This window comes from Cornus florida, unplaced genomic scaffold (assembly GCF_030987335.1).
Source record: "Cornus florida cultivar Cherokee Brave unplaced genomic scaffold, ASM3098733v1 CherokeeBrave_3.0.0_Hap2_Chr03, whole genome shotgun sequence".
Lineage (NCBI taxonomy): Eukaryota > Viridiplantae > Streptophyta > Magnoliopsida > Cornales > Cornaceae > Cornus > Cornus florida.
Window position 1 is genome coordinate 56,395,991 of NW_026775573.1, and position 25,930 is coordinate 56,421,920.

Below are 25,930 nucleotides of genomic sequence, written 5' to 3' on the forward strand. Positions count from 1 at the left end.
CTATTTTTCCGTCATTCTGTCATAGCATGGTTGTTCTTGTGATTTTCCAATTTAATCAGTTTGGTGAAACTGAATTGCATATTTTCTAATTAGATGAGCTGTCTTGGAAAATCTATTGCATTTCAGAATGACTAGGTGATTTATTTTAGAGGTTCTGATACTTTGCTTGAAGAATGATTTATATATATTTTTCTTACTGTAATACTTGCTAAAAATGTTTGCAGAAAAGCGATGAACTATTTTTAGGATTGTTTTCAATAGTTGACGAATTATAGCTGTATCTTTTGATGCTTTGGTTGCATTTGAGCTTTGTGATTATATAGTTACTGGAATTTATTTGATCACTTAAAAGTCCTAAGCATATAACCTATGGTGCTGCCTGTTTTCCTCAACATAGTTATTTGCTAAGAGTTATTGACACTTTAAGAATGACTCAAGTTGGACAAGTGTTGGATACTGACACTTCTTGAACGCGCGTCTACACATATTGGATGTGTCCATAGTTCAAATACAAAATTTTAATTTTTGGACACGTGGTTAACATTTTTTGGACTTGTGTAACATGTGACCAATGAAATGTTCACTGGATAAAAGTTTCTTTTAGGATGGAAGAAGGTATAATTTTAAGAAAAATAGATTTAACAGCTTATTTACAATTTATGTAATGTGACCATATTTTAAATAAAAGATATAAGAGAGTTTTATTGAAAGTGTAGGCATATAATCTATGGTGCTGCCTGTTTTCCTCAACATAGTTATTTGCTAAGAGTTTATGAACACTTTAAGAAAGACTCAAGTTGGACATGTGTTGGATACTGACACTTCTTGAACACGTGTCCCACACATGTTGGATGTGTCCATAGTTCAAAAACAAATTTTTTATTTTTGGACATGTGGTTAACACTTTTGGACTTGTGTAACATGTGACCAATGAAATGTTCACTGGATAAAAGTTTCTTTTAGGATGTAAGAAATTACAATTTTAAGAAAAATAGATTTAACAGCTTATTTACAATTTATGTAATGTGACCATATTTTAAATAAAAGATATAAGAGAGTTTTTTTGAAAGGGTTGGCATGAGTATGAGAGAACTTATCAAGTTGTGTGTGTCATATATGTATATGTACCTCATACAACAGAGAGGATGGAGTTTTACTCTTATAGAGGGTGGAAACACCCTTATCAAAAGTCCAGTACCATGCTGCTCTACATATCAGCTTTAGAGACATTGGGTGTCTCAAATCATTTTCTTTCCTCACTCTTTGTTGGTTTGTTTGGTAGAAATATATTAGTCAAAAGTAATTGCATATGTCAGTAAAGGAAGCCGGCACATGCATTTTAAATCTTAGATACCCATCATATCCTTGTTGTATATTTCTTTATGCAATAGGGTCATTATATAAGTGAATTACAAATTTTATATTGACATCATTGAATATTAAATCTACTTAAGTGAATAACGTTTATATTATATGATATAATTTATATATATATATATATACTCGGAAATACATGTCATTGCCTGATTTTAGTGGGATTTACTATCAAATGGCAGCTCTTGCTGGAAACTATGTAAACTTTGGTGTGTTTGAGCTGTATGGTGATAGAGCGCTTGCTGATGCACTTGACATTACTCTAAAGATGACACTATCAATTCCGCTGGCTGATATATTGGCTTACCGAAAGGTGTGCGGGACTTTCTGCTGCACACATTTTAACATAATTGTTTATTTTAGTTACCTTCTGAATTTGTTTTGCAGAAACTTTTGCAGCTTATAAATTTTTTCTCCTTTATTCTTTTCCTTTTAATTATTTATTTATTATTTCTTTGGTCAGGAATATATGTCAATAACTGGTTCCATACTTGTAATTTAAATGCAATGTCCTTGATTGTTCTAGTATCAGTTATGCACCGGTCTTATTTTCTTTTCATATTTAAGTAATATACATTGAGTTATGATACTTTACATCACACACACACACACACAAATATATATATATTTCTATGATGTTGTGGCCCGAATTTGGTGCTGGGTCATTTTGACGACCCGTTAGGATGAGCTTTGTGTGGGCCCAAGCCCACCAAAAAATTGACCTGTTTTTTGCTCATTGGTCGTGGACCCTAATTAGGGTTTGGAGTGAGTTGTGAGAGGGGGATTGAAATTTGTACAGAATAGAGAGGGGCTAAAACTTGTAATCTCTGAATTTACACATGGTGAAGACTTTCGCCAGATCTCCACCATGGACGTAGGCTTTGCCCAACCACGTATAAATCTTTGTGTGGTGTGTTTATTTTTTCTGTCGTGTTATTGTAATTGGTGCTTGGTTCGCTGCGTTTGTGAATAAACTAGTATCAGAGCTTTCGGTTTGAAGTAGGGATGGCGTCCAAATTTCTGGAAATCGAGAAGTTTAATAGCAGAAACGATTTCAACCTGTGGCGGGTTAGGCTCTGTTGGTTCAACAAGGGTTATCTAAGGTGCTAAAGGGGAAGGATGCACTGCCAGAAAAGATGTAGGACAAAGATGAGATTATGGAGAAAACAATACAATTTTGTTGTGCTTAACGAGGTTCTGCGAGAAGTTGCTGCAGAGACTACATCGGATGGCTGTGGAATAAGTCAGAGTCCCGGTATATGACGAAATCTCTTGTGAATTGCTTGTATCTAAAGAAGCGGTTCACTCTCCAGATGAGCGAAGGTTCCTCTCTGAAAGACCATTTGGACGAGGTAAACTGTATCATCATGGACTTGAATAATATTGATGTCAAGATAGAGGATGAAGATCATGCTATTATTCAGTTGTGTTCTCTACCACCCTCGTATGAGAACTTTGTCGATACGATGATGTATGGCAGAACTGCTTTGTTCATGGAAGATGTGAAGGCAACTCTGAATTCCAAAGAGTTGCAGAAAATGGCGTTTGAGGGCAATATAGAAGTTCAGCAGAAGGGCTGGTGGTTAGAGGAAGAACGAATCAGAAGGAAGGGTCTGGTAGCAGAAATCGTTTTAAGTCTTAAGAATAGAATAAAGGTGTTGAGATGCTACATCTGTCGCAAGGAAGGGCACTTCAGGAAAGACTGTCCGCAGCGTAAGAAGGGAAAGGGTAAATCCTCTGAAGTTGATAGTTTGTGATGTAGAACAACTTGCTCATGAGTATATGAGCATATAGGATCACTGTAAATCAGGGAGGCTGAAAAGGTAAGGACACTAGAAGGAAAAAAAAAAGAAGGAAAAGTCAATAATAGAAAAAGGAAAAGTTGAAACTAAATAGGAAGATTGGTGGTGGAGTTCACAATAGGCAACAACATGATTTGTGTAGTTGCCAACAATAGAAAGCTTGATTGAAGAATTATTCTCCATTGCAAGATTTAAGAAGGATTCTGCTTCATCAAATCTTTGAGCAGATATGTGATTGATTTTCCCTTTAGTATTATTTCACGGAAGCTTTAAATTTTTATTTTTTATTTTTATATTTGACTTGCCTATATAAAGGCAAGAGATGTAAGTTTGCAAGCAGACATTTTATCAATATAATTTCACGTTTTCTCTCTTGTGAGCGCGTTCTTGTGAATTCAAGGGTTCTAACTCTGTTCCTTATCTTTTCCGCTACGCTAGTTTGACTATTGCTGAGGGTAATGATTCAGATGGTGGTAACATTCTCCCGATTTCAGTCGGCAGCTCTTGAGATGAATGGATTCTTGATTCGGGTTGCTCGTTTCATGCTTGTCCAAACAAGGACTGGTTTACGTCTTATCAATCTATTGATGGAGGCGAAGTTCTGAAGGGGGAATGATGCGGCGTGCAAAGTTTTAGGTATTGGTACAGTTCGAATCAAGATATATGACGACATAGTGAGGACATTGACTAATGTCAGGCATGTACCAGAATTGAGAAAGAATTTGATTTCCCTGGGTACGCTGGATTCCATCGGGTTCACTTACAAAGCTGGAGGTGGAGTCATTCGGGTTTAAAGGGTGCTCTTGTGGTGATGATGGGACTGAAGAAGCATGGTTTATATGCTTTGCAGGGTAGCACATTCATAGGTTCAATTGCTGTATCGTCCTTGGATCTGTATTCAAATACTACCAGATTGTGGCATATAAGTGAGGGGGATGGATGTTCTGAGTAGGCAGGGTTTGCTTGGTGGTCAGAAAACTGGGAAGCTGAATTTCTGTGAGCATTGTGTCTTTAAGAAGTAGTGTAGAGTGAAATTCAGTACAGGAATTCACAGGACCAAGGGTACGGTGGATTATATTCATTTTGATCTTTGGGGTCCCTCTCAGGTTACTTCACATGGTGGTGGTGGATATAAGATGACGCTGATTGATGACTTTTCTCGGAAAGTTTGGATTTTCATTCTGAAGCATAAAAATAAGTCCTTTGTTACATTCAAGGAGTGGAAGACCTTGAATGAGAAGCAGACTGGAAAACAGGTCAAACGCTTGAGGCTAGACAATGGCTTGGAATTTTGTGATGGAGAATTTAATGAATTCTACAAGACTCACGGGATCGTGAGGCACCACACAACAAAGAAGACTTCACAATAGAATGGAGTTGCCTAACGGATGAACATAACGCTATTGGAGAGGGCACGGTGTAAGTTGTCCAATGCAGGGTTAGACAAAAGGTTCTGAGCTGAAGTTATTTCTACAATTATTTACTTGGTGAACACCCCATCGACTGCTATTGACTGTCTCTTGCTAGTATTATTGAGAATATTTGGGTGTCCAACGTATGCTCATGTGAATGAGGGGAAGCTTGAATTAGGGCTAAGAAACACATTTTTCTTGGTTATTAGCTCGGGGTCAAAGGATACAGATTATGGTGCCCAGAGGCTTAGGCTTCGTGAAAGAAGATACTTGTTAGTAGGGACGTGACCTTTCATGAGTTTGCTATGCTTACCCTGCAGAAGGAGGTAGTTGATTTAGGGAGAGCTCAGGGTGTCGGTGAGCAGGTAGAGTATGCAGAGGTTTAGTTAGATGATAGTCCTGATTTGTCGACTAATAAGTAGGTACAATTTCGAGCTGAGGGAGATGTACAGTTGCAGTAGTATAGTGTGACTAGAGACAAAACTAGGAGGGATATTAGGCCACCTGAGAAGTATGGGTTTTCACATGCTGATTCGGTTGCTTATGCACTTAGTGTGGCAGAGGATATTGATGAGCAGATACCATGTACTTTTCATGAGGCCATCATACGTGGAGAGTCAGCACAGTGGTCTGTTGCCATGAGTGAGGAGATTGACTCTCTTCATAAGAACCAGATTTGGGAGCTAGTTAAGAAACCTAAGTGCTAGAAGATTGTGGGCTGTAAATGGATCTTCAAGAAGAAAGAAGGAACTCTAGGGGTGGAATGCTTCGGTATGCAAGCGTCAAAGCCAGTGAGTACTCCATTGGCTGCCTACTTTAGACTTTCATCATGATTGTCACCACATACTGAGGAGGAGGTGGAGCACGTCTCGTGTTCCTTATGCTAGTGTAGTTGGTAGCCTCATGTATGAAATGGTGTGTACTAGGCCAGACATTTCACATGCAGTTAGTGTAGTGAGCAGATACATCTGGGAAGGTCCATCGACAGGCTGTGAAGTGGATATTACGGCACTTGCGAGGCACTGCAAATGTTTGCTTAGTTTATGGCGGAGGCAACAGCACGTATGGTAGTGTTGCTGGATATGTTGATTCGGATTATACTAGAGATCTTGATAGGAGGAGATCCTTGACAGGGTATGTCTTCACTCTTTGTGGGAGTGTGATCGGTTGGAAGGCGACTTTGCAGTTTGTAGTTGCATTGTCTACTACTGAAGCTGAGTACATGGCAGCTACAGAGGCAGTGAAGGAAGTTATATGGTTGAAAGGCTTGGTTGGTGATTTGGGCTTGCAACAAGATGATTTGACTGTGTTTTGCGACAACCAGAGTGCCATACATCTGATTAAAAATTAGATGTTTCATGAGAGGACCAAGCACATTGATGTCAGATTTCACTTCATCAGAAATGTGGTTGTACATGGTGCTATTGTAGTGAGGAAGATTGGGACAACAAAGAATCTGACAGATATGATGACTAAGGTCATTCCTACTCTCAAGTTTAGACAATGTCTATACTTGATTGGTACTTGCAGTTGCTGAGGCCCTTGGGGGCATGTGGAGGAGGCGAAATGAGTAGATGGAGATTGTGGAGCTTGGCGTAATTTGAGCCAAGGTGGAGATTTGTGATGATGTGGCCCGAATTTGGTGTCGGGTTGCGCTGCGACCCGCTTTCGACCTGACGACTTGTTGGATGAGCTTTGTGTGGGCCCATACCCACCAAAAATTTTTGACCCGGTTTTTTTGATAATAGGTCGTGGACCCTAAGTACTCTCTTTTAGCCCGATATATAAGGGCGTTTAGGGTTTGGATTGAGTCGTGAGAGACACATTGAAATTCCTACATAATAGAGAGTGTGGGGCTAAAACCTATGTTACTCGGACTCGGGTACGGGTGTCGGACATGGGTGTGTGTCTAGGGGTCAGATTGGTCAATCTATCAATTTTCTGGATACGTGGACTCGGATTAAAAGTGTCCAAATATTGGACACGGGTACTTGGACACTTTGGAAAGAGAGAAAAATCTGTAAGATAATTTTTTTTTATGTTTGAGACATTAATTATAAAACTAAAAAATATATATCAATTGTACTTTTTATAGGAATTTTATAATTATTACTGCATTTGTTTACCTCATTTGATTGGTGGCATGTCATTGCTATGCATTCCCCTGTTACTACCGGACGTGCAACTGTTTGATGGAACCTGTAATCAGAAATTCTGAGCTCTAGGGCTTCTTTTGTAGACCCAAGGGCGGGTTTGGGCTTGGGCTTGGCTAATATGCCTTTGTATGTGCATCTTGGCCTTTGGGCCTGTACAAGTCAAAGCACAATTAAAAAGAAGACCAATTCAATATGGGCTAATATGTCTCTGTATGTGCGTCTTAGTCATGGAATGATGCTTGGGCTTTGGGCCTCTACAAGTCAAAGCACAATTAAAAAGGAAGCCGATTCAATATACACGGTATTTGTTACAGTACTAGCAAAGTTCTAGCTGTAACCACACCACATCTGTAGCTAATGGTTTACAGCTCTGTCCCGATCGTCTCATATCTTTTCAGATCCAAATAAACAGGCGTTATCATTATGACCGTTAAAAGGCTGGGTTTTAAGTTATTAACAACTGCGTGAAACCACGCTCGGGAAGGCACAAAAAATTGCGCAAAGCCAGTGTGTGCGGGCTCACAAACAGCAAGTTGTCTTCAACCTTCAAACCACCGATCCGAACCAGTTTGCCATTGTTGAAACAAGAAGCTTCGTACGGCTGCAGATTTAACAAAAAAACATGAAAAAAATTCCTAATCCTTCACAAGCATCAAACTACACATCATTTTATGTATTTTCATCATTAGCCATGCCCGATTGAAGAATGGAGGGTCGGATGCATATCCCGTGTCCATGTCGTGTCGTGTCGTGTCGTGTCGTGTCGACACGGACGCTCTGTCCTTTGCTGGCGAGTCTAGGTAACATAGGTTAAAAACTTGTAATCTCTGATTTTACACATAATGAAGACTTTCGCCAGATCTCCACCGTGGACATAGGTTTTGCCGAACCTTGTTTAAATCTTTGTGTGGTGTGTTTATTTTTCTGTCGTGTTATCATAATTGTTGCTTGGTTTGCTGCGTTTGTCCTAACAATTTCCCTATGCACGCACACCAATTTATATACAATGAGATCTGTTGTATTTCAAGACAGCTTGCTCTTGGTATATAAGTCTGATTACTCTGAACTGTATCTTCTCTGAGATTCTGTATTATGATAGCTCTCATGAATAAGGTTAGTGGGAGGGACTCAAACAAATAATGAATCTACAAATATCACCATCCATCTTAAATTAAGTTGCTCCAATGTTTACCCATAATTGCGTCCTCCTAAAGTAAAATTTCAGAAGGAACAAGAGAGCATAAAATACTTTTTGATTTTGAAAGAGAACTTTGAATCATTTGATGGAGGCTGAAAAAATAGGACTAAACATAAACAAATTCCTTTAGGATTTTGAATCCACGACATCTTGTCATTTCCCCAACACAAAAATTAGAAGTTGAGCTCTGGCCATTGGTATACCCATGATTATAATCCTTTAGGTTTATCATTAGATCAATTGCAAGGTATAACCTATGATTGTCGGGAAAATAATTTTTTTCCATCTGTGTTGACTGCAATCAAGAAATATTTGATGGACGAGTTTTCCTTGTTAATTTCATGACATACGGAGATGGGGATGGATCTACTCAGATGGGAGGTGGCACCCCAAAATTTTAAAATTCCATTTTATTTACAATATTCATTCAAAAGCCTCATTTAAGATTATGCCCTCAATCCCCAATCACCAGTTTTAAAGTTCTTTTTGGAGCACATTTGTGCACTGCATGTATTTGATATGATTTTATTTAGGTTCGATTGAGAAAAAAATAAGGATGGTTTGGTGATTTTCTTTTAGCTTTGTTGAATCAAATTCTGCAGATTAAGCATTTCAGAGCACTATATGCTAGAGTTCTACTCCCTTTTATTTTCTTTAATGTTTTGTTCTCTGATTTAATATCATGACAGCAATTGTACATGATTCATTGTTTCTTTTGCAGCTGACACGGGCCTACTTTGCATTTTTGGAGGTTCTGTTCAACAGCCATATTTTTTTCATATTGAATCTGGATACCAACACTTTTATGCATATTGTCGGGTCTCTTGAATCTGGTCTTAAAGGTCTGGATACAAATATCTCGTCACAGGTATGCTTCATTCTGACAGTAGACGTTTTTGTTGCATAATGTTTTTTGTTCCTGTTTGTTGGCATTCTAAACTGTTGAGTTTGATTGGCAGTGGACTGCACACCCACTCTTTCTTTTGCTATAATAGTCATATTCAAATAAAAATTTGGTAAATTACTCTGACCTCCCTTAAGGTTTGAGAAAATCACCATCAAATGAAACTTTTTTAAAAAAATTGGTCAACCTCCATTGAGAGTTGCATGAAATTACTCTGACCACCCCTGCCATTAGTTGGTGGTTAATTGACTTTTAGTCCTGTTAAAAAAATAATCTCAAATTCCAAAACTGCCCTTTTGTGCCGTAAAATGAAAAAAAATAGCCTTATTAACCGAATCAAGTGACCATTTAAATCATATTTTTTAAGACAAAAATACCCTTATCACTTTAGTGCTTTGATTGCTTACAAATAGTTAATAGTTATTGTAATTAACTTTTTTTATTTATAATTCTAAATGCATCTACTGGAAATAAAATATGTATACATATTTTTATCAAACTACATATTTATTACATAATAAATTTTATTATATCAATATATAATTTTTTTTCCCTGAACGGGGTTTCAAAAGTACAAGGAAAATTAATACACAACTGCAGGGGCAGATCCAGGAATTTTAATTTTAGGGGGGTGGGGGGTGGGGCAAAATAGTAATTTAAAATTAACTTCTAAAAATAAAATAAAATACTTGTAAGTTGTAACAAATTTTTTTTCAATACATTTTTTATGTTTGTTTTCAACATCGTATCTATTTTTTTTCCCCTTCTTGCATGACTATAAATGATATGAGAAGAAAAATAGAGAAAAAAAAAAATCAGCCAATAATTGAGGTTATCAAATGTCAAACAATCTTTTCTTCTCTCTTGAATACATAATAAATAATTTATATAAGTGTGTGCATGGAACGATGAATAGAGTATTAATATGTTGTAGCAATAACTACAATAACAATCTAGGAAGCATGGACACGCCTAAAAGGGCAAAGAATCCGTGTCAGACACCGACACATGCCGGATACGTGTTGGACATGCCAAAATATGTGTACAAATATTTTATAATTTTTCGAATATCCAAACACACTGTGGACGTGCTTTCGACATGCCATGGATATGTGTCCGACACGCTTGTCCCACTCTAGGGAATTTTTTTTTTTTTTTGATAAGTAAGATTTTATTAAAAACGCTCAAAAAGGGGAGTGAAAGCCAAAGAAACAAAAGGAACACAAGGGCCAGAGGGCGCCTTAGACCTTTAGAGAGGCTAAAAAAATAATAATTTCCTCCATAGATCTATAATCTCTCCTGAAACCCAACAAAAAAGAGTAGAAATAATAGAGAACTAAAGCATAGAAACAGGCTTCTTTTTCCCGTCAAAATATCCCTATTTCTCTCAAGCCAAATACACCACCAGATACAAAGCGGCGTAGCCCTCCAAGCATCCCTAATGCCAGCCCCAACAGAGACGCCTCTCCAAGCCTCAATCAACCCTCTAGAGGAGAAAGGCATTGCCCAATGAACCCCAAATAAACGAAGCATCAAATCCCAACAATCTCTGGCCATGCTGCAATGTAAAAGGAGGTGATCAACAGACTCTTCATGACACAAACACATGTAACAGTGATTGACCACTACCTGATTCCTCCTCCTCAGATTATCCTGGGTTAAAATCTTACCCAGAACAAAGGTCCAAGCAAAAAAGGCGACCTTGCGGGGAGCCTTGGACTGCCAAATAGACTTCCAAGGGAAGGGATCTCCATGACCAAACGAAAGGCATTTGAAAAAGGACCTAACCTCAAAACGGCCATGCGTGGTAGGAACCCAGAACCACCGATCCGGTCCCCCAAAAGAAAACACCTGGCTATACAACAACTCCAGAAAACGAGAAACATCCTCGATCACCCAATCCTGAAAATGCCTCCTGAAACGAACATCCCAAGACAGTCTCCCGTTATCATGATGATAACAGTCAACAACCATGGCCTGTCGATGAGAAGCAATCCTGTAGAGCCGTGGGAACGCAAGAGCAAGAGGGAGATCCCCACACCAGAGATCCAACCAAAAACTAATCCTCCTTCCATCTTCAAAACGAAAACGAACATGCTTGCAGAATTCATCCCATCTCCTCCGAATAAAATGCCAAACTTCCACCCCCCTTGGACCACGCATCTCCAGGGAGCACCACCCACAACGACTTTCCCCAAATTTGCAAGCAATAACTTTCCTCCATAACCAATGTCTCTCGATCCCAAACCTCCAGAGCCATTTACCAAGAAGAACCTTATTAAGAGGTAACAACCTCCGAAACCCTAAGCCTTCAAACCGAATTGGACGGCACACTTGATCCCATCGAACCAAGTGAAATTTGAATTCTTCACCTTTCCCCCCCCCCCCCCAAAGGAAGTTGCACTGCAATCTTTCAATTCTCTCAGCCACTGAAGAAGGAATCTAAAACAGAGACAAGAAGTATGTAGGCAGGCTAGAAAGGGTGCTCTTAATCAGGGTAACCCGCCCCCCCTTGGACAGGTATTGCTTTTTCCAACCCGCCAACCTCCTCTCAACTCTGTCCACAACCGGATCCTAGCTCCCCACACATCTCGACGGAGCACCCAAAGGCAACAATGTTGAGTTGCAAGTGTAAATATTCGGAGTTGTTTAATTACATAATTACTTAAAAACTTGTTTCATAAAACAATTTTATATTCAAGCAATTAGATATTTATTCTTATATTTTAGTTCAAAGGTTCGAACCCTTGCATGATCATCGTTGACTCTCTTTGTTGTCCCACCGTCCAAGCTTCGCTACCTGTGAATGGTTTCTCTGCCTCTCTCCTCTTTCACCTCTTTTCCCTTATATTCTTCGTCGTCCTCTTTTCTTTCTTCTTATTGTTCGTCACAAACCCTAAATACTTATTTTTTTCCTTTCACAATAAATTTCTTTTTGTCTCTTTTTCCTTTTTCCTCTATTCCCCATGAACATTTTTCTCCTCTATAGATTCTTACCTTTATTTTTAACTAAGGCCTAATTCTTTTTCTAACAAAACCCTAATCCTCTTTGTCTCTCTCTCTCTCTTTTTTTTTTTTTTTTATAAAAAAAAACCCTCTTTCTATCATTATTTCTTTCTTCCAGCAAAACACACACACACACACACATATATATTTTCATTATAAGATTGTAAAAAATAATACTACTCTTAATTTCTTAAAATACAACATTATATATATAGGACATATATTTCTTATTTGCTGTGTCCCCGCCTTGTCCGTGTCCTAAATTTTTAGGATTTGCCGTGTCGTGTCGTATCCGTTTCCGTGCTTCTTAAATAGTAACTAACACTTTTTTTTAAATAGATTTGAATTTTAAAAGAAAGGAAAAAACGTTCATTAATTTTTAAAATTAAGTAATTTCCATTGTAAATCACCTTTAATGACCATAAATAGGTAACCAATAATCATAAATAGAATTTATTGTTTCCCAAATTTTTTTTTTTTTTTGGGGGGGGGGATATATGATGAGGACCTCACCCAAAGTTCGCCGCCCTTCAAATACAGGCTTTAGTGTCGGAAACTTTTTATAGAGTAGTCATCAAATCTCCCTCCGCCTTTGTACAATTGGATTTACATTTTTTTTGGAAACTCAATATACATTTTATTTATTAAATACGAAGTTGGAAATTAAATATATAATTAATGTAACATATACAAGATATACAAATATATAACTCTCGCCTACATAACCTGGTCACCCTTGGCCCGCCTTCTGAGCCACCGCCAGTCCCTAATTTCATGTTGCTTTGTTTCCATGCTTCCATAGCAGAATTGCTGCAATTGGCGGAGGCGGAATTGACTGTTGCACTGTCACCCTAGATAGCGACGACGAACTGATTACCACCTTCCTCTCTGCCCTAATCTCTCTCTTGCCCCTCAACTCTTGTTCTTCTCTTTCATTCTATCCAATACTCTCTCTCACTCAATCTATAGCGTTCAATTGTTGAAGCAATTACCACCTTCGGCCACTGTCAACATGTAGTGTTGAACCACCTTCAACACTGTACAACCAGTGTAACTCTCTCGTGGACTCTCTCTCTCACGGCACTAAAGAGGGGGAAGAATGTGTTGGATTGGCCATGGGAGTAGGGATGGCAACGGGGGTGGTTTTGGACGGGTGTACCCTCCCCCGGCCCCGCAACCGTTTAGAAACCTCTGCCCCGTCCCCGCCAAAAACCGCATAAACGGGGGTCCTTTCCACCCCATCCACGCCACTGTTTAACTTTTTTACCCCCGCCCCGCCCCGTTTAGTTCCAGAATTTATCTTCCTTTTTTAATTTTTTTTCCTTAAATACAATTATATATCTATTGAAAAAATTCATATAAAATGGGCAATCAATAATTTAACATAAAATTTAAGGGTATAAGCATTCTTAGTTCGTAGGGCTTTGCCGCTCTCTAGAATGAGTGAGAAAGTAAGTGAATGTGACCTAGGGTTTCTAGAGCTAAATATATATACCTAAACAGGGCGGGGCGGGGTGACCTACCTCCCTTCCCCCCCCCCCTCCTCGGCGTGCGCGCGGGGCAAATTGCCATCCCTATATGGGAGTGTTGGAGCAAAGGGGGATTTGGCGTGGTGATGGTAGAAATTTGAGAAGAGTGGAAGAGGTGGTGGTGGTGTCAGGATGGCCGGCAGTGAATTGAAAAAAGAATGCGTGACAATGTATAAATGTTACTTTAGGGATAATTTTTAATTTACCTGATGTGCATTTTGACTTTTCTACTTCACTATTGTTATAATAGTGGAGGGAAGACGGTAAAAAACCACACGAAAGGCACGATGTGTTTTTGCTTAGGCTTTCAATGAAGAGGAAATTGTATTGCAAGTCCTGAATTCCAAGATGAATCTTCATGAAATACAGAGGGAGAATATGGGTGCGATATCCTTCTTGGAGGTTGCTAGGCTCCCTCGTATCCATCAGGGGGGTCCGGTCAAGGTTGCTAGGCTGGGGGCGTGCTTGCTGGACGTGCGTGGAATATTTCTTGTGGGGTTGGAGTGTCACCGCTCCTGCTCTTTCGACTTCCCTCACAAGCAAAGGCTAGAAGTGTTCTAGGGGAAGGGCCTCGAGTTTGGGGTGCTGCTTCGCTTCGGTTGGGTGCTTGGTGCTTCAGGGTAGGTTGTTCGGAGGTGCTGATAGAGAAAGGGTTGAAGAGGGTCATAGTGTATGGCCTCACTCTGTATCTTTGGTTTCACACCCTGTTTGTGATGATTGGGGATCTATGGGACGGGTTTGTTTAGGTGGATGCGGATGAGACGCGGGATGCGGAGATTGTTTGTATTGTGCTTAGTGATGGATCTGAGTGCCCACTGGTGGTCTTCGCTCACGATGAATGGCTATGTTATAAGGTGGCTGTGTGGGAGGAGCACAATCCCAAATCGATGCCAACGATGGAGAGCTTGGAAGGTGGTGATGATTCTCATCTTCTGAAAGATAAGGACAGGTGGTTCATGAAGTCGATGGGCTTGCAAAGCATTGAGGAGTTCCATAGATGGAGGGATGGTCGGAAGTTGTAGGGGATTGGGGGTCGTCCAGTTCGAAGAAGAGTGAGCGGCCAACACGTGTAGGTAGCGCGTGGCTCCAGTGGCCATGATGTGGGGACACGTGGCTGGCATGCAACGGCTAGGAAGGATTACGCCCAGGTGGATAATATATCAGTCCTATTGGGCTAGGCCACAGGGCTTGCATGCAGATACTATTTCTTATAAGCCCATTGAGGATGGGGATTACCAATTTGGGCCCGAAGTTCACCGAACCATGTTCAGTAAGGCGCGCCAGTTTGGGCCTAATGTTCACCGGACCAGTTCAGAAATGCCAGAAGGAGCCATAATAACAGTTTGGGCAGGAAACATTTGGGTTGAATCTTAATGTTAGGCCCACCACTGCAGGTATGGGAAAGGGGCCCAATGCTCCTCACCCCCATTTGGTTAGGAGGCCCACCTCCTTCCCTTCTGGGCAGTCTGTTGGGGCCTCAAGGGATTTCTCCTCTGGGGCCTTTTCTTAGGAATTCATTTAGGCCACTGCAGCATGGTAATTAACAAATAATGAGGACGGCCGACACTTGAAGGGCTCAGTTAAAGGAGCTGGAGCACCTCTTGCTTCGTCTCAGAGCAAAAAGGGCGACGTTGCAGGCCCTCACGATGATCTGATTCATAAACTGAGACAATCCCACAGTAGTCGGTCCCTTCTAATAGGACGACGATGGTCCCGTAAGCCAAAACAGAAGTGGGTTACACCCACAAGTGTGGCGATCAAACCGGGTATGTGCTCTAATCTTACCTCTAAGCTGTCTTCTCCCTTTACTAATTCTTCTGCTTCTACTCCTCCTTGTGGGTGTTGAGGAGGGATGTTGGTGGTTTAGGCAAGGATTGTCACTTGTTGTCACTGGTTGCTGAATCAGATGACATACAAGAGGATGAGGGTGTCATATCCGAATCTTCAGAGTTCACAGGGACTTTGTCAGGCTTTGAGGCATTTAGTGAGGTGGACAAGGAAGGGGCACTGAAGCTTATCCCAAGTGGTAAGGATGATGGGAATTTGGTCTTGTGCATTGGCCGAGGGACCCAATTGTTGATTGATGGTGGAACTGTTGATGCTTTGAGATCTGATTTGAAGCTTCACTGGGGTGGGAGTTTATCAGGTTTTGTTGAGCCGACGGTGATGGAGCATGGGAATGTAGATCAGGGCAGAGGGTGGTCCACAGAAGGAGTTTGGGATTCTGACTTGGGGACTCTTGTCTTCTTTTAATGGGAATTGGGCTGTGGTGGGTTGTGATACCTCTGCGTTGGATCTTCCACCTCCAGTGTGGGAGAATGGGGGCACAATTGGGATTGACACTCCTTTGGAAGCCATCGCAGAGGTGTAGAGGGCTTCACATTTGGAAGGAAATGATGGGGAGTGGTTTATGGAATGCATTGGAGGAACTAGTCGGCGTTTGGACTTTATCTTATTGGAGGAGGAGAATGTTCATGCATTGTTTCAAGCTTTGGACGATGATTGGGCCTTGGCGAATAACTTGAAAAGTCCATATTGGAAGGGGGAGAGGGAGCTTAAGAGCCTGATTTCCTCTGTTAACTATGAAGGAAGGAGTGGTATGTTTATTGGAGTCAAAATTGGCTAGCCCTTCTGACTGTGTTTTGAAAAGCTTGTGGGGTGGTAGATTTGTTGACTGGGAGGTGATTGATGTTGAGGGGACTGTTGGGGGCATTGTGGTTCTCTGGGATAAGAGGTGGGTCTCGAAGGCTGATTCGTGGAAAAGGGTGATTTTCTTTATCTTTGCTGTTCTTTCTGGAAGATGATGGCACTTGGTGGTTTTTTTCTGGAGTGTATGGGTTGGGAGGAGATGTTGAGAGGAGAGGCTTGTGGGAGGAGTTGGGGATTGTTCGGTCTAGATGGTCGGTTCTTTGGTGTGTTGGGGGAGACTTTAATGTTGTTCGACTGCCAGGTGAGAGATCCACGGGGAACGAACAAAGTACGGCTTGATAATTTCCGAACTATCCTTCTCTTTAATAAAATGAATGTTGTCCACCTCTATATGTTTAGTCCTCTCGTCAAGAACAGAATCTGAAACAAGCATGATGGTTGACTTATTATCACAAAACAAGTCCGAGGATTATTTTTCACCTAGCCCTAGCTCCTCCAAGAAAGATCGAAGCCATAGAATCTCACAAGTACTATGAGCCATGGGACGATACTCAGCCTCTGCTGAAGATCTCGAAACTACAGGTTGCTTAGATTTAGCAACCTCAATTCCCAAGAAATATTTGAGTTGCCCAAGGTCTTTCACATCAAAAGCTTTAGCCAATTGAAGCTTTACTTGAGCTATCCAAGAGATGTCATTCCTAGTAATGATGATATTATCAACATCGACAAGAAGAATGATACATCGACCAGTAAAGGAACGGTGGATAAAATATATATGGTTAGAATGGCATCTAACAAACTCCATGGATAGAATTGCATTGCTGAAGCGGCTGAACCTAGCTCAAGGAGATTGTTTTAATCCATACAAAGACTTCCACAATCGACAGACCTTTCCAGCATACTCCATCTCAGCCCGAAACCGGGTGGAGGATCCATGTAAATAGTCTCAAGAAGATCACCGTTAAGGAAAGCATTCTTCACATCAAACTGATGAAGAGGCCAATTGTGAGAGGCAGCCAGGGAGACAAGCAAATGGAGACAAGTAAACGAACTTAGGTCCATTTAGCTACTGGAGCGAATCATTAAAGTCTTTACCAGGAGTAAACCCTTTGGCCACCAAACGGGTCTTATACTGGTCAATAGAGCCATCAACCAGATATTTGACACTAAATAACCATTTGCAACCAACAATCTTTTCACCAGGAGGGAGAGATATAAGCTCCCATGTTTCATTATTCTGCAAAACATCGATTTTAAGCTTCATAGCAGACATCTTCATGATCAGTACTATAAGTGAATCCAAATCGAGCAGGGGGTTTGCGGTCTTGAGTGGGATACTGAGATTCAGGAACATGGTCAGGGAAATGTAAAGGGGAGAGATGAGATATACCCGAACCTGAATTTGAGAAGGATGAAGGTAATGGAGGCAGAGCACGAGGGCGGTGAGAATAGACATGCAAAGGGAGTGAGGAAATCGCAAGAGAAGACTCTTCTTGAAAAATAGGAAGAGGATGAGCAAGAGGAGAAGCCTCTTGATCGAGAGTAGAAGTTTCCTGCAAGATAGTGTTAGAACCATAAAAGGGGTATGCTCATGAAAGGTGACATCAAGAGAGTGATACATGTGTTTGTGTACTGGATCATAACACCGGTAACGTTTTGACATGGAAGAGTATCCTGAAAAGATAAATTTAATGGCCTTGTCATCAAGTTTTGTACGAGAAGGGCTACGATTCTGAATAAATCATGTACATCCAAACACCCGAGGCATGATGGAAAAAAAAGTAATATCAAGCTGAAGCACTTGTAAGGGGACCTTACCATTTAAGACTCTACTAGGGGTATGATTAATGAGCAAAGTTGTTGTAAGAACCGCCATGTGCCAATATGACTTTGGCACATTCATACTCACCTAACAAACATATATATGACCAGAAGTATATTAGTTGGCGGTTTTTGCGCTCTGCCACACCATTCTGTTCAGGGGTATATGGATAACTAAGCTGATGAAGAATACACTGTTGGTTAAGTTGAGACTGAACTCATTGGAAACATATTCATGACCATTGTTAGACCTAATATTCCTAACAACAGTTTTATATTGAGTTTTGATCATTTGGAGGAATTGAGTGAACAAGGGAAAAACTTCAGATTTATTTTTAAGTAAATATACCCATGTGCAGCGGGAATAACCATCAATGAATGTGATATAATAACAACTATGCCCCGAAAAAGCAATAACAGGAGAAGGACCCCACACATCAAAATGTATGAGATCAAACATATTAGGTGCATGATGCATGTGAGAAATATATGTTTAGAAAGCTCACAAATCTCACATTGAAACTTATTATCCTTTCAAGCCCTTATTAATAAAGGGAAAAACAGACATAAATATTGAAAGTTTACATGCCAAGGCGAGCATGCCATAAACTTAAAGTTTGAAAAGAAAAATCACCTAGAAATTGGAAGAATAGAGGCTTGAAGGTTTGAAGCAAGTGGAGGAGGTGTCGGTGGAGGATCCCTAAAGTAGTAGAGGCCATCGTGCTCATATCCCTTGCCAAAAATTCTCTTCGAACACGCCATGTAAAGCACAGTAATGAGGAAAGAAAATCACTGCACAGTTTAGTGATTTGGCATGTTTGCTAACAGATAGAAGATAAATGCAAAGTTGGGAACATGAAGAACATATGGCAAAATAATGTCAGGGGATAGATGAACATCTCTCTCTCTGTTCTTTTTTTTTTATTTTTTTTATTTTTTATTTTTTTGTGATAAATAAGCAATTCATTAAAAGCATTAAAAAAGGGGAACGCGTCCCTACAAGACCACAAAAACTTGGGTACCCTAAGGTCCCAGGGAAGCCAAAAACTTAACAGTCTCCTTAGTAGAGGAACAAAGTCTACCCGAACCCCAAAAAAAAAGAGAGCTAATAACAGAAGATTTCAGAACAATGACCGAAGATTCCTCTCCTTCAAAGGATCTTCTATTCCGCTCCCTCTACAGACACCACCAAAGACACAGTGGCGCCATCCTCCAAAACCCTCGAGCCTGTGCTCCCACCCGACCTTCTAAGTATAGAAAGCCACTTTCAATGGAGCCTTCGTTCGCCACACTACCTTCTTAGGGAATACCACCTTAACTGGGTCCAAAAGGCATCTGAAAAAAGATCTCACACTAAACATTCCATTAGAAGAAGGAATCCAAACAAGAGAATCCCTACCTCCTCCATGGATCACCTGGCTATACAACAACTCTAAAAAACCAAAAACATCATCGATCTCCCAGTCCTGAAAAGATCGCTAAAAAAGCACGTCCCAAACCGGTCTTCCGCTATCAAGGCGATAGCAGTCAGCCACCGAGGCATGCCTATTTGCCGCAATCCTAAAAAGTCTAGGGAAAGAACATGTTAAAGTGCGATCTTTACACCACACATCCTCCCAAAACCGAATCTCCATACCATCATGAACTCTGAATCTAATATTCTTAGAAAACTCATTCCATCCCTTCTGAATGGCTTTCCAAACACCGACACCTTCAGGAATAGACACCACTGCAGAGCACCGCCCCCCCTCTCCTCCCTAAAGCGACACAAGATAACCCTCCTCCACAATCTATCCCGCTCAATACCAAACCTCCACAACCACTTACCTAACAGTGCCCTGTTAAAAGGTAGCAGTCGCCTAATCCCAATTCCTCTGAACTTAACAGGCTTACACACTTGCTCCGAACGAACCAGATGATACTTAAACTCATCTCCCAAACCTCCCCATAAGAATTTCCTCTGAAGTCTTTCAATACAAGTAGTAACCGAGGACGGAATCTGGAAAAGGGATAAAAAGTATGTAGGAATGCTCGACATAGTGCTTTTCAACAAGGTAACCCTCCCACGTTTTGATAAATATTGCATCTTCCACCCCGCAAGCCTCCTCTCCTCCCTCTCTACCATCGAATCCCAAGCCCCTACAATCCTCAAAGAAACACCTAGAGGCAAACCCAAATAAGAGATCGGAAAAGAACTAACTCAACAACCAAGAATAGAAGCTAATTCCTCAATCTCTGGAACCTACCCCACTGGGAGACAGCTCAACCTCGCAAAAAGCAAGAGTATCATCCGCAAATGAAAGGTGGGAAATCTCCAACTGATGCATATCATCCCTTCCAACCCTAAAACCCCTGATGAAGCCCACCTCCATAGCCCTTCCCATCAATCTACTAAGCCCCTCCATCACAATGATGAACAGAAGTGGGGACAATGGATCTCCCTGACGCAAACCTCGTGAGCTACCAAAGAAACTAGTCGGAACCCCATTCACCAACACCGAGAATCTCGCTAAAGAAATGTAGAACTCAATCCATTTCCTCCATTTATCCCCAAAACCCATCCTTGCCATCAGATATAGCAAGAAACTCCAACTAACATGATCATAAACTTTCTCCACATCCAACTTACACAAAAGCCTTGGAACCCCACTCCTCAATCTATCATCCACACACTCCCTAGCAATAAAGGCAGAATCCAAAATCTGACGCCCTTCTATGAAAGCATTATGAGATTCCGAAATAACCTCATCCAATACCACCCTTAATCTCAAAGAAAGAACTTTGGCTATTAGTTTATAAATGCTTCCCTACAAACTAATAGGTCTAAAGTCCTTCACATCTACGGGTCCACCCTTCTTCGGAATGAGGGCTATAAATGATGTATTAAGGGATTTCTCAAATCGCCCTCGAGTATGAAAAGCATGAAAAGTACCCATCACCTCGCCCCCGATCACGGCCAACTCTCCAAAAGAAACCTCATAGTGAAACCATTCGGACCTGGAGCTTTATCCCCATTACAATTTCTCACGCCTTCAGCACTTCCTCCTTAGAAAACGGAATCTCCAAACCCTCCCTGTTTGCCTCAAAGATTCTATCAAAATTAAGTCCATCCAACCGGCGTCTCGTAGAAACAGGCTCCAAAATAGAATCGGGCAATCCCCTTGCAAACACGTCCTCCCTACTCAAGACCACCCCATCCACGGTAAGTCTCCATATGTGATTGCCCTTCCTATTAGCATTAGCCAACCTATGGAAGAACATAGTGTTCCTGTCCCCCTCCTTAAGCCATAATGTTTTGGACTTCTGTCTCCACGAAATCTCCTCTGACACAGCAATCTCAGCCTGGCACGCCGCTCTCTTACTTCTCTGCTTATCATTAATGCCACCCATGCCTTCCCGACGATCAATCTCTGCAATCTCCGCCGAAGCCCTACTCTTCCGCCACTCGAGATTCTTGAAAACCTCCTTATTCCACCTTTTCATCTCCTTCAACACCCCAAGCTTTCTAGCAAGAATATAGCTCAGAATCCGAGACACTATACTACCTTCCCACCAAGACCTCACACACCCCTGGAAATCATTCGCCCTAAGCTACATGTTTTCGAAACGAAAAGGAGTGATTCTAGACCTTAACCCACCGCAGTCCAACACCAAGGGAATATGATCTGATCTCGGTCTAGCCAAGGCTACCTGAGTCGCATCCGGAAAGTTCTCCTCCCAATCTCCTGAAATGAGAAATCTATCCAGACGTGAAAGGGTAGGAGACTCTCTGCCATTAACTCATGTGAAAGAAGCACCCTTCAAAGGCAAATCGTGAAGATGATGACCATCAATGAATTCTGAAAATTGTACCATAGCCTGAGTCCATCTTCTTCCTATCGATTTCTCCAAAGGGGATCTAACCACGTTAAAATCACCGCCCACACACCATAGAAGACACTTCTGTGCCTTAACAGCTCCCAACTCCTCCCAGAGAAGATGGCTCTCCCCATCATCCACTGACCATAAACACCCGAGAACACCCAACGGAACCCATCCTCTTCTATAGTAAAACTGCAAGAAATGGAGAATCTCCCTCGCCACACATCCACTTTTGACACCCATCTTTTATCCTATATCACCAAATACCCCCATATGGCCCAACAGCATTCAACGCCTCCCATTCAATAAACCTCCCACCCCACAAACTCCTAACCACCCTATCCGAAATGGACGCCATCTTCGTCTCTTGTAAACATACCACATGAACACCCCACTTCCTCACTGCCAATTTGACCACCTTTCTTTTGTCCGAATCATTATGCCCTCGAACATTCCAGGAAATAATGTTGCACTTCATTAAAAAACCAATATATGACCCCTCCCCTCTCCTTCTCCCTCTTCCCCTCTCACTGCTGCTCTCCCTCCTCGTCCCATTCTTCCCCTCATAATTAATATTAGAAATCAGGCATCGGATCTCCCTTCCCACTCTCCATGGGGATAACCTCTTCTTCTTTCTAACTGTTCTGTTCAAACTCCCAACATCCTCCACATTCTTTCCCCCTACAATTGAATGCATCACTAAACAAGCCTTCTCAACATCCTCCACATTCTTTCCCCCCACAATTGAATGCATCACTAAACGAGCCTTCTCCTCATTTGGCTGAAAAGAAAGTCCCAACATATTACTCAAAGTATCAATGTTATCCTTCACCCATTCCACCCCTCTGTCATCACAACCTAATGCAAAGAAATCCTTCCCCTCGTCCGGCCGTAATACACGTAATGGTTGCATCTCCAGACTAGTAGTATCCTCCTATGGAACCATCTCCATAGCATTCCTATCATTGCCCCCTCCCCCCAATCTGTCACGACCTTCATCAGCCGAAACCTCAATCCCGTTGAAAGCCGAAGGTGAACCAAAATCTCTTTCAGAGTCTTCCCCTACCGTTTCTAAGCCAAAATCCAGCAAACGGTTCAATCCCTTCAACCCTTTATACATCTTCAATTCCTTCACCACTACTGACGCAATCTCCTAACTTAACTGAAACTCTGAGTCTCGTGTGAATTTGAAGACTGGACGTGTGGGAGATCCAAGCTTTGGAGGCGTGTCGTTTCCTGTCATTACGGGGAGGGAGAGGGTGGGTGGGGTCTAGGGAGGTGAGATCCCCAGCAGGTATGGGTTCTTGGAAGCCGATCCGAAGGGACTGGGATGAGTTTTCCAAACGCATTTGGTTCAAGATTCGGGGTGGAAGGAATGTCAGATTTTGGGAGGATAGATGGTGTGGGGATTGGCTTTGGCTTGTAGGTTTCCTCGTCTTTTCAGAATTGCTGTGAATCGTCATTTGTGGTCGCTGATTGTTATTGTCTCGATAATGGGAGGGTGACCTAGGATGTGCAGTTCCGTAGATAATGGGAACTTTTGGAGGTTACAGACTTTCTTGATTTGTTGAATCGCCAAGTGATGGTTGGGGTGGGCATGGATGAGATGGTGTTGGTGGACTAGAGAGGAGTGTTTGAGGTTAGGTCTTTCTACGAAAGTATGGAGGAGATTCCTAGCCCTTCTTTCCCTTGGAAAGCTATTTGGAGGACAAAAGCTCCCTTGAAGGTGGCTTTCTTCTCGTGGAGTGCTGCCCTAGGTAGCATCCTTACTCTGGATAACCTGAGAAGGAGACGCCGTATTACGGTGAATTGGTGCTACATGTGCAAGATGTCGGGCGAATCTGTGAATCACCTTCTTCTCAATTGCTCGGTGGCTAGGGATGTTTGGTCTATGTTTTTGGCTGCTTTTGGTCTTTTTTGGGTCTTTCCAGAAACCACAATTGATACGTTAGAGACTTGGAATGGGTGCATACTGGAGAGCGTTGTCAGAGACGCTTGGAGGGCCATTGAATATGAGAGCTTTTGAGGGACAAGAAACTCCCATTTGGTCTCTCAAATACAATATTTTATCTTCTTTGTTCTTCATGGGCGGGATTCTGTTTCCTTGGACCTCCTATTGGATTTTGTGGATAGCTTAAAGTTATAGTTTCGTCGTGCTCGACATCTGTTGTTTTTGGGAGTGCTCCCCTTTTGGGCGTTTTTATGAAATCTTACTTATTAAAAATAAATAAATAAATAACAAAACCACAAGGAGTTTGGGGACATTTGTTTCCTAGTTCTGATAGGGGGTGCCAGAGTGATTTTTACCGAAGTTTCATCTAATGGTGATTATTCAAAACCTCGAGGGGAGGTGAGGGTAATTCACCAAACCTTTTAGTATCTTGCATGGGTGGATTCTCTATTTTTATTATTTCTTATCTAAATTCTAGCACATATTAATTGAAAATTTTGTTACTGTACTAGCAGGAGTTTAAACTATTTTCATCTTTCATGTTCAGTGTGCTTCTGCAGTTGATAGTTTGGCTTCTTTCTATTTCAACAATATTACTATGGGGGAGGCACCAACATCACAGGCTGCGATTAAACTTGCTCAACATATTACAGAGTGCCCCAGTTTGTTTCCAGAAGTAAGTTATGGATTCTCATTCTTATAATATATATTTTGGTTATCATTAGTTCTCTTTATTCAATTGAAGGCCACCTGTGTTTCTTTTGTTGATTAATGAGTGTAATTACTATTTTGATTCTTATCAAAAGAATATCAAAATAACTATTACTGTGGGTTTGACATGTTATAAAATACTTTTCACTCTTCTGTAATAAGTTTTGTTGAGAAATGTGTTGCCAAGATGGATTTTACAACCTAGAAGGGTAGGTCCAATTTAAATGTCTGTTCAAAATTTCCGTTGTGTATATTCAGTTTCTTTTGGCCAGTCACAATAAATCTACTAATTTAATAATGGACAATAAATCCATCACTCAAACAATCAAACCAGCTAGTCCAATTTAAATGTCTCTTTAAAATTTCCGTAGTATAGATTCAGTTTCTTTTGGCCAGTCACAATAAATCTACTAATTTAATAGTAGACAATAAATCCATCACTCACACAATCAAACCAGCTAGGCACAAGTGTTTATGCTAAAACCATCAATGAAGAAACATCATGGGAACTTGCATAGAGCTAAATTGTCACACCCCCAAGTTGAGATCAAGAGTAGCTTGACCTTTGACAGTTTGACTTGATACAATAAACATTCAAACCAGCTTAATAATATTTGGTATTTACATGCTTAAATTCTTAAATTCCTCAAACATATCTTTAAATTATATCAATCATAAATCCCATGTTAATATAAAATAAACCAACTGATATCTATAAACTAAATAAAATCCAAGTGCGAAATATTCCACTACATAAAGTTACTCTGAAATAAAATAAAAGAACTACATAAGAACTATAAAGCCTATATTTAACTAATAAACTGCCTTGACAATGCCACTAATCCACCAATATCTCAACTACCTGAAATTTGGGGAAATAGGGGGTGAGCTTCAAAAGCTCAGGAAGCAATTTCTTAACTAATAGACAATAACCACCATAGCCTAATAATTAATACAATTATAGTAAAGTATTATTGTTAAACATTATTATTATGACAAAAATGAAACAGAAAAAGATTACATGCGATTATTATTGTTAACCCCTTGAGTTATTTTATTTTATTTTTTTATTTATTGTATTTTGCACCTTAAACTATCACGATTTGGGTAAGACCCCCTGCTATCACTGTGTTGTTGAAACTGAAATGGAAAAAGATCACATGCAACTCATGTCAACTTGAAAAAAATTTAAATGACAATAATGACCTAATGATTGTTAGACCCTACTTGATAGAAATCAGGTACAAAAACCTGGATGGAGCCGTTGTAAACCCTAATCCCCAAGTCAATTTCCCCCACCCAATTCTTCAATCTGCATTGTGAAGGAAATGAGACTCCACAAAGCTGTTGCAGGTTGGCTGGTTTCCAGTTCCTCTGGACAGAACGGCAAGAGGATGATGGGGTTGCTTCTTGGGTCTTCTGTCTCTTCAGATCATGATGGGTCAGGGGAATTTGCTGCTGATCATGATGAGTGGCGGTTGACTGTGTCACTGTGTTGTTGGAGTGCCCTCTAGACATTCTGCTGTGGGAAGAAGGGGAGGCTAACACATTGGGTT

At 40.9% G+C, this 25,930-nt stretch overlaps 1 protein-coding gene across 3 annotated transcripts in view; it reads left to right on the forward strand.

Moving 5' to 3' along the window:
* The window catches only part of LOC132300582 (uncharacterized), a 94,797-nt gene that overhangs the window by 53,669 nt on the left and 15,198 nt on the right, over nucleotides 1–25,930 (forward strand). For all 3 annotated transcript variants that reach the window (XM_059797737.1, XM_059797740.1, XM_059797739.1), the window contains exons 26-28: nucleotides 1,557–1,687; nucleotides 8,664–8,810; nucleotides 24,211–24,339. In XM_059797737.1, coding sequence (XP_059653720.1) covers nucleotides 1,557–1,687; nucleotides 8,664–8,810; nucleotides 24,211–24,339 — 407 coding nt within the window. The remainder of the gene's footprint in view (nucleotides 1–1,556; nucleotides 1,688–8,663; nucleotides 8,811–24,210; nucleotides 24,340–25,930) is intronic.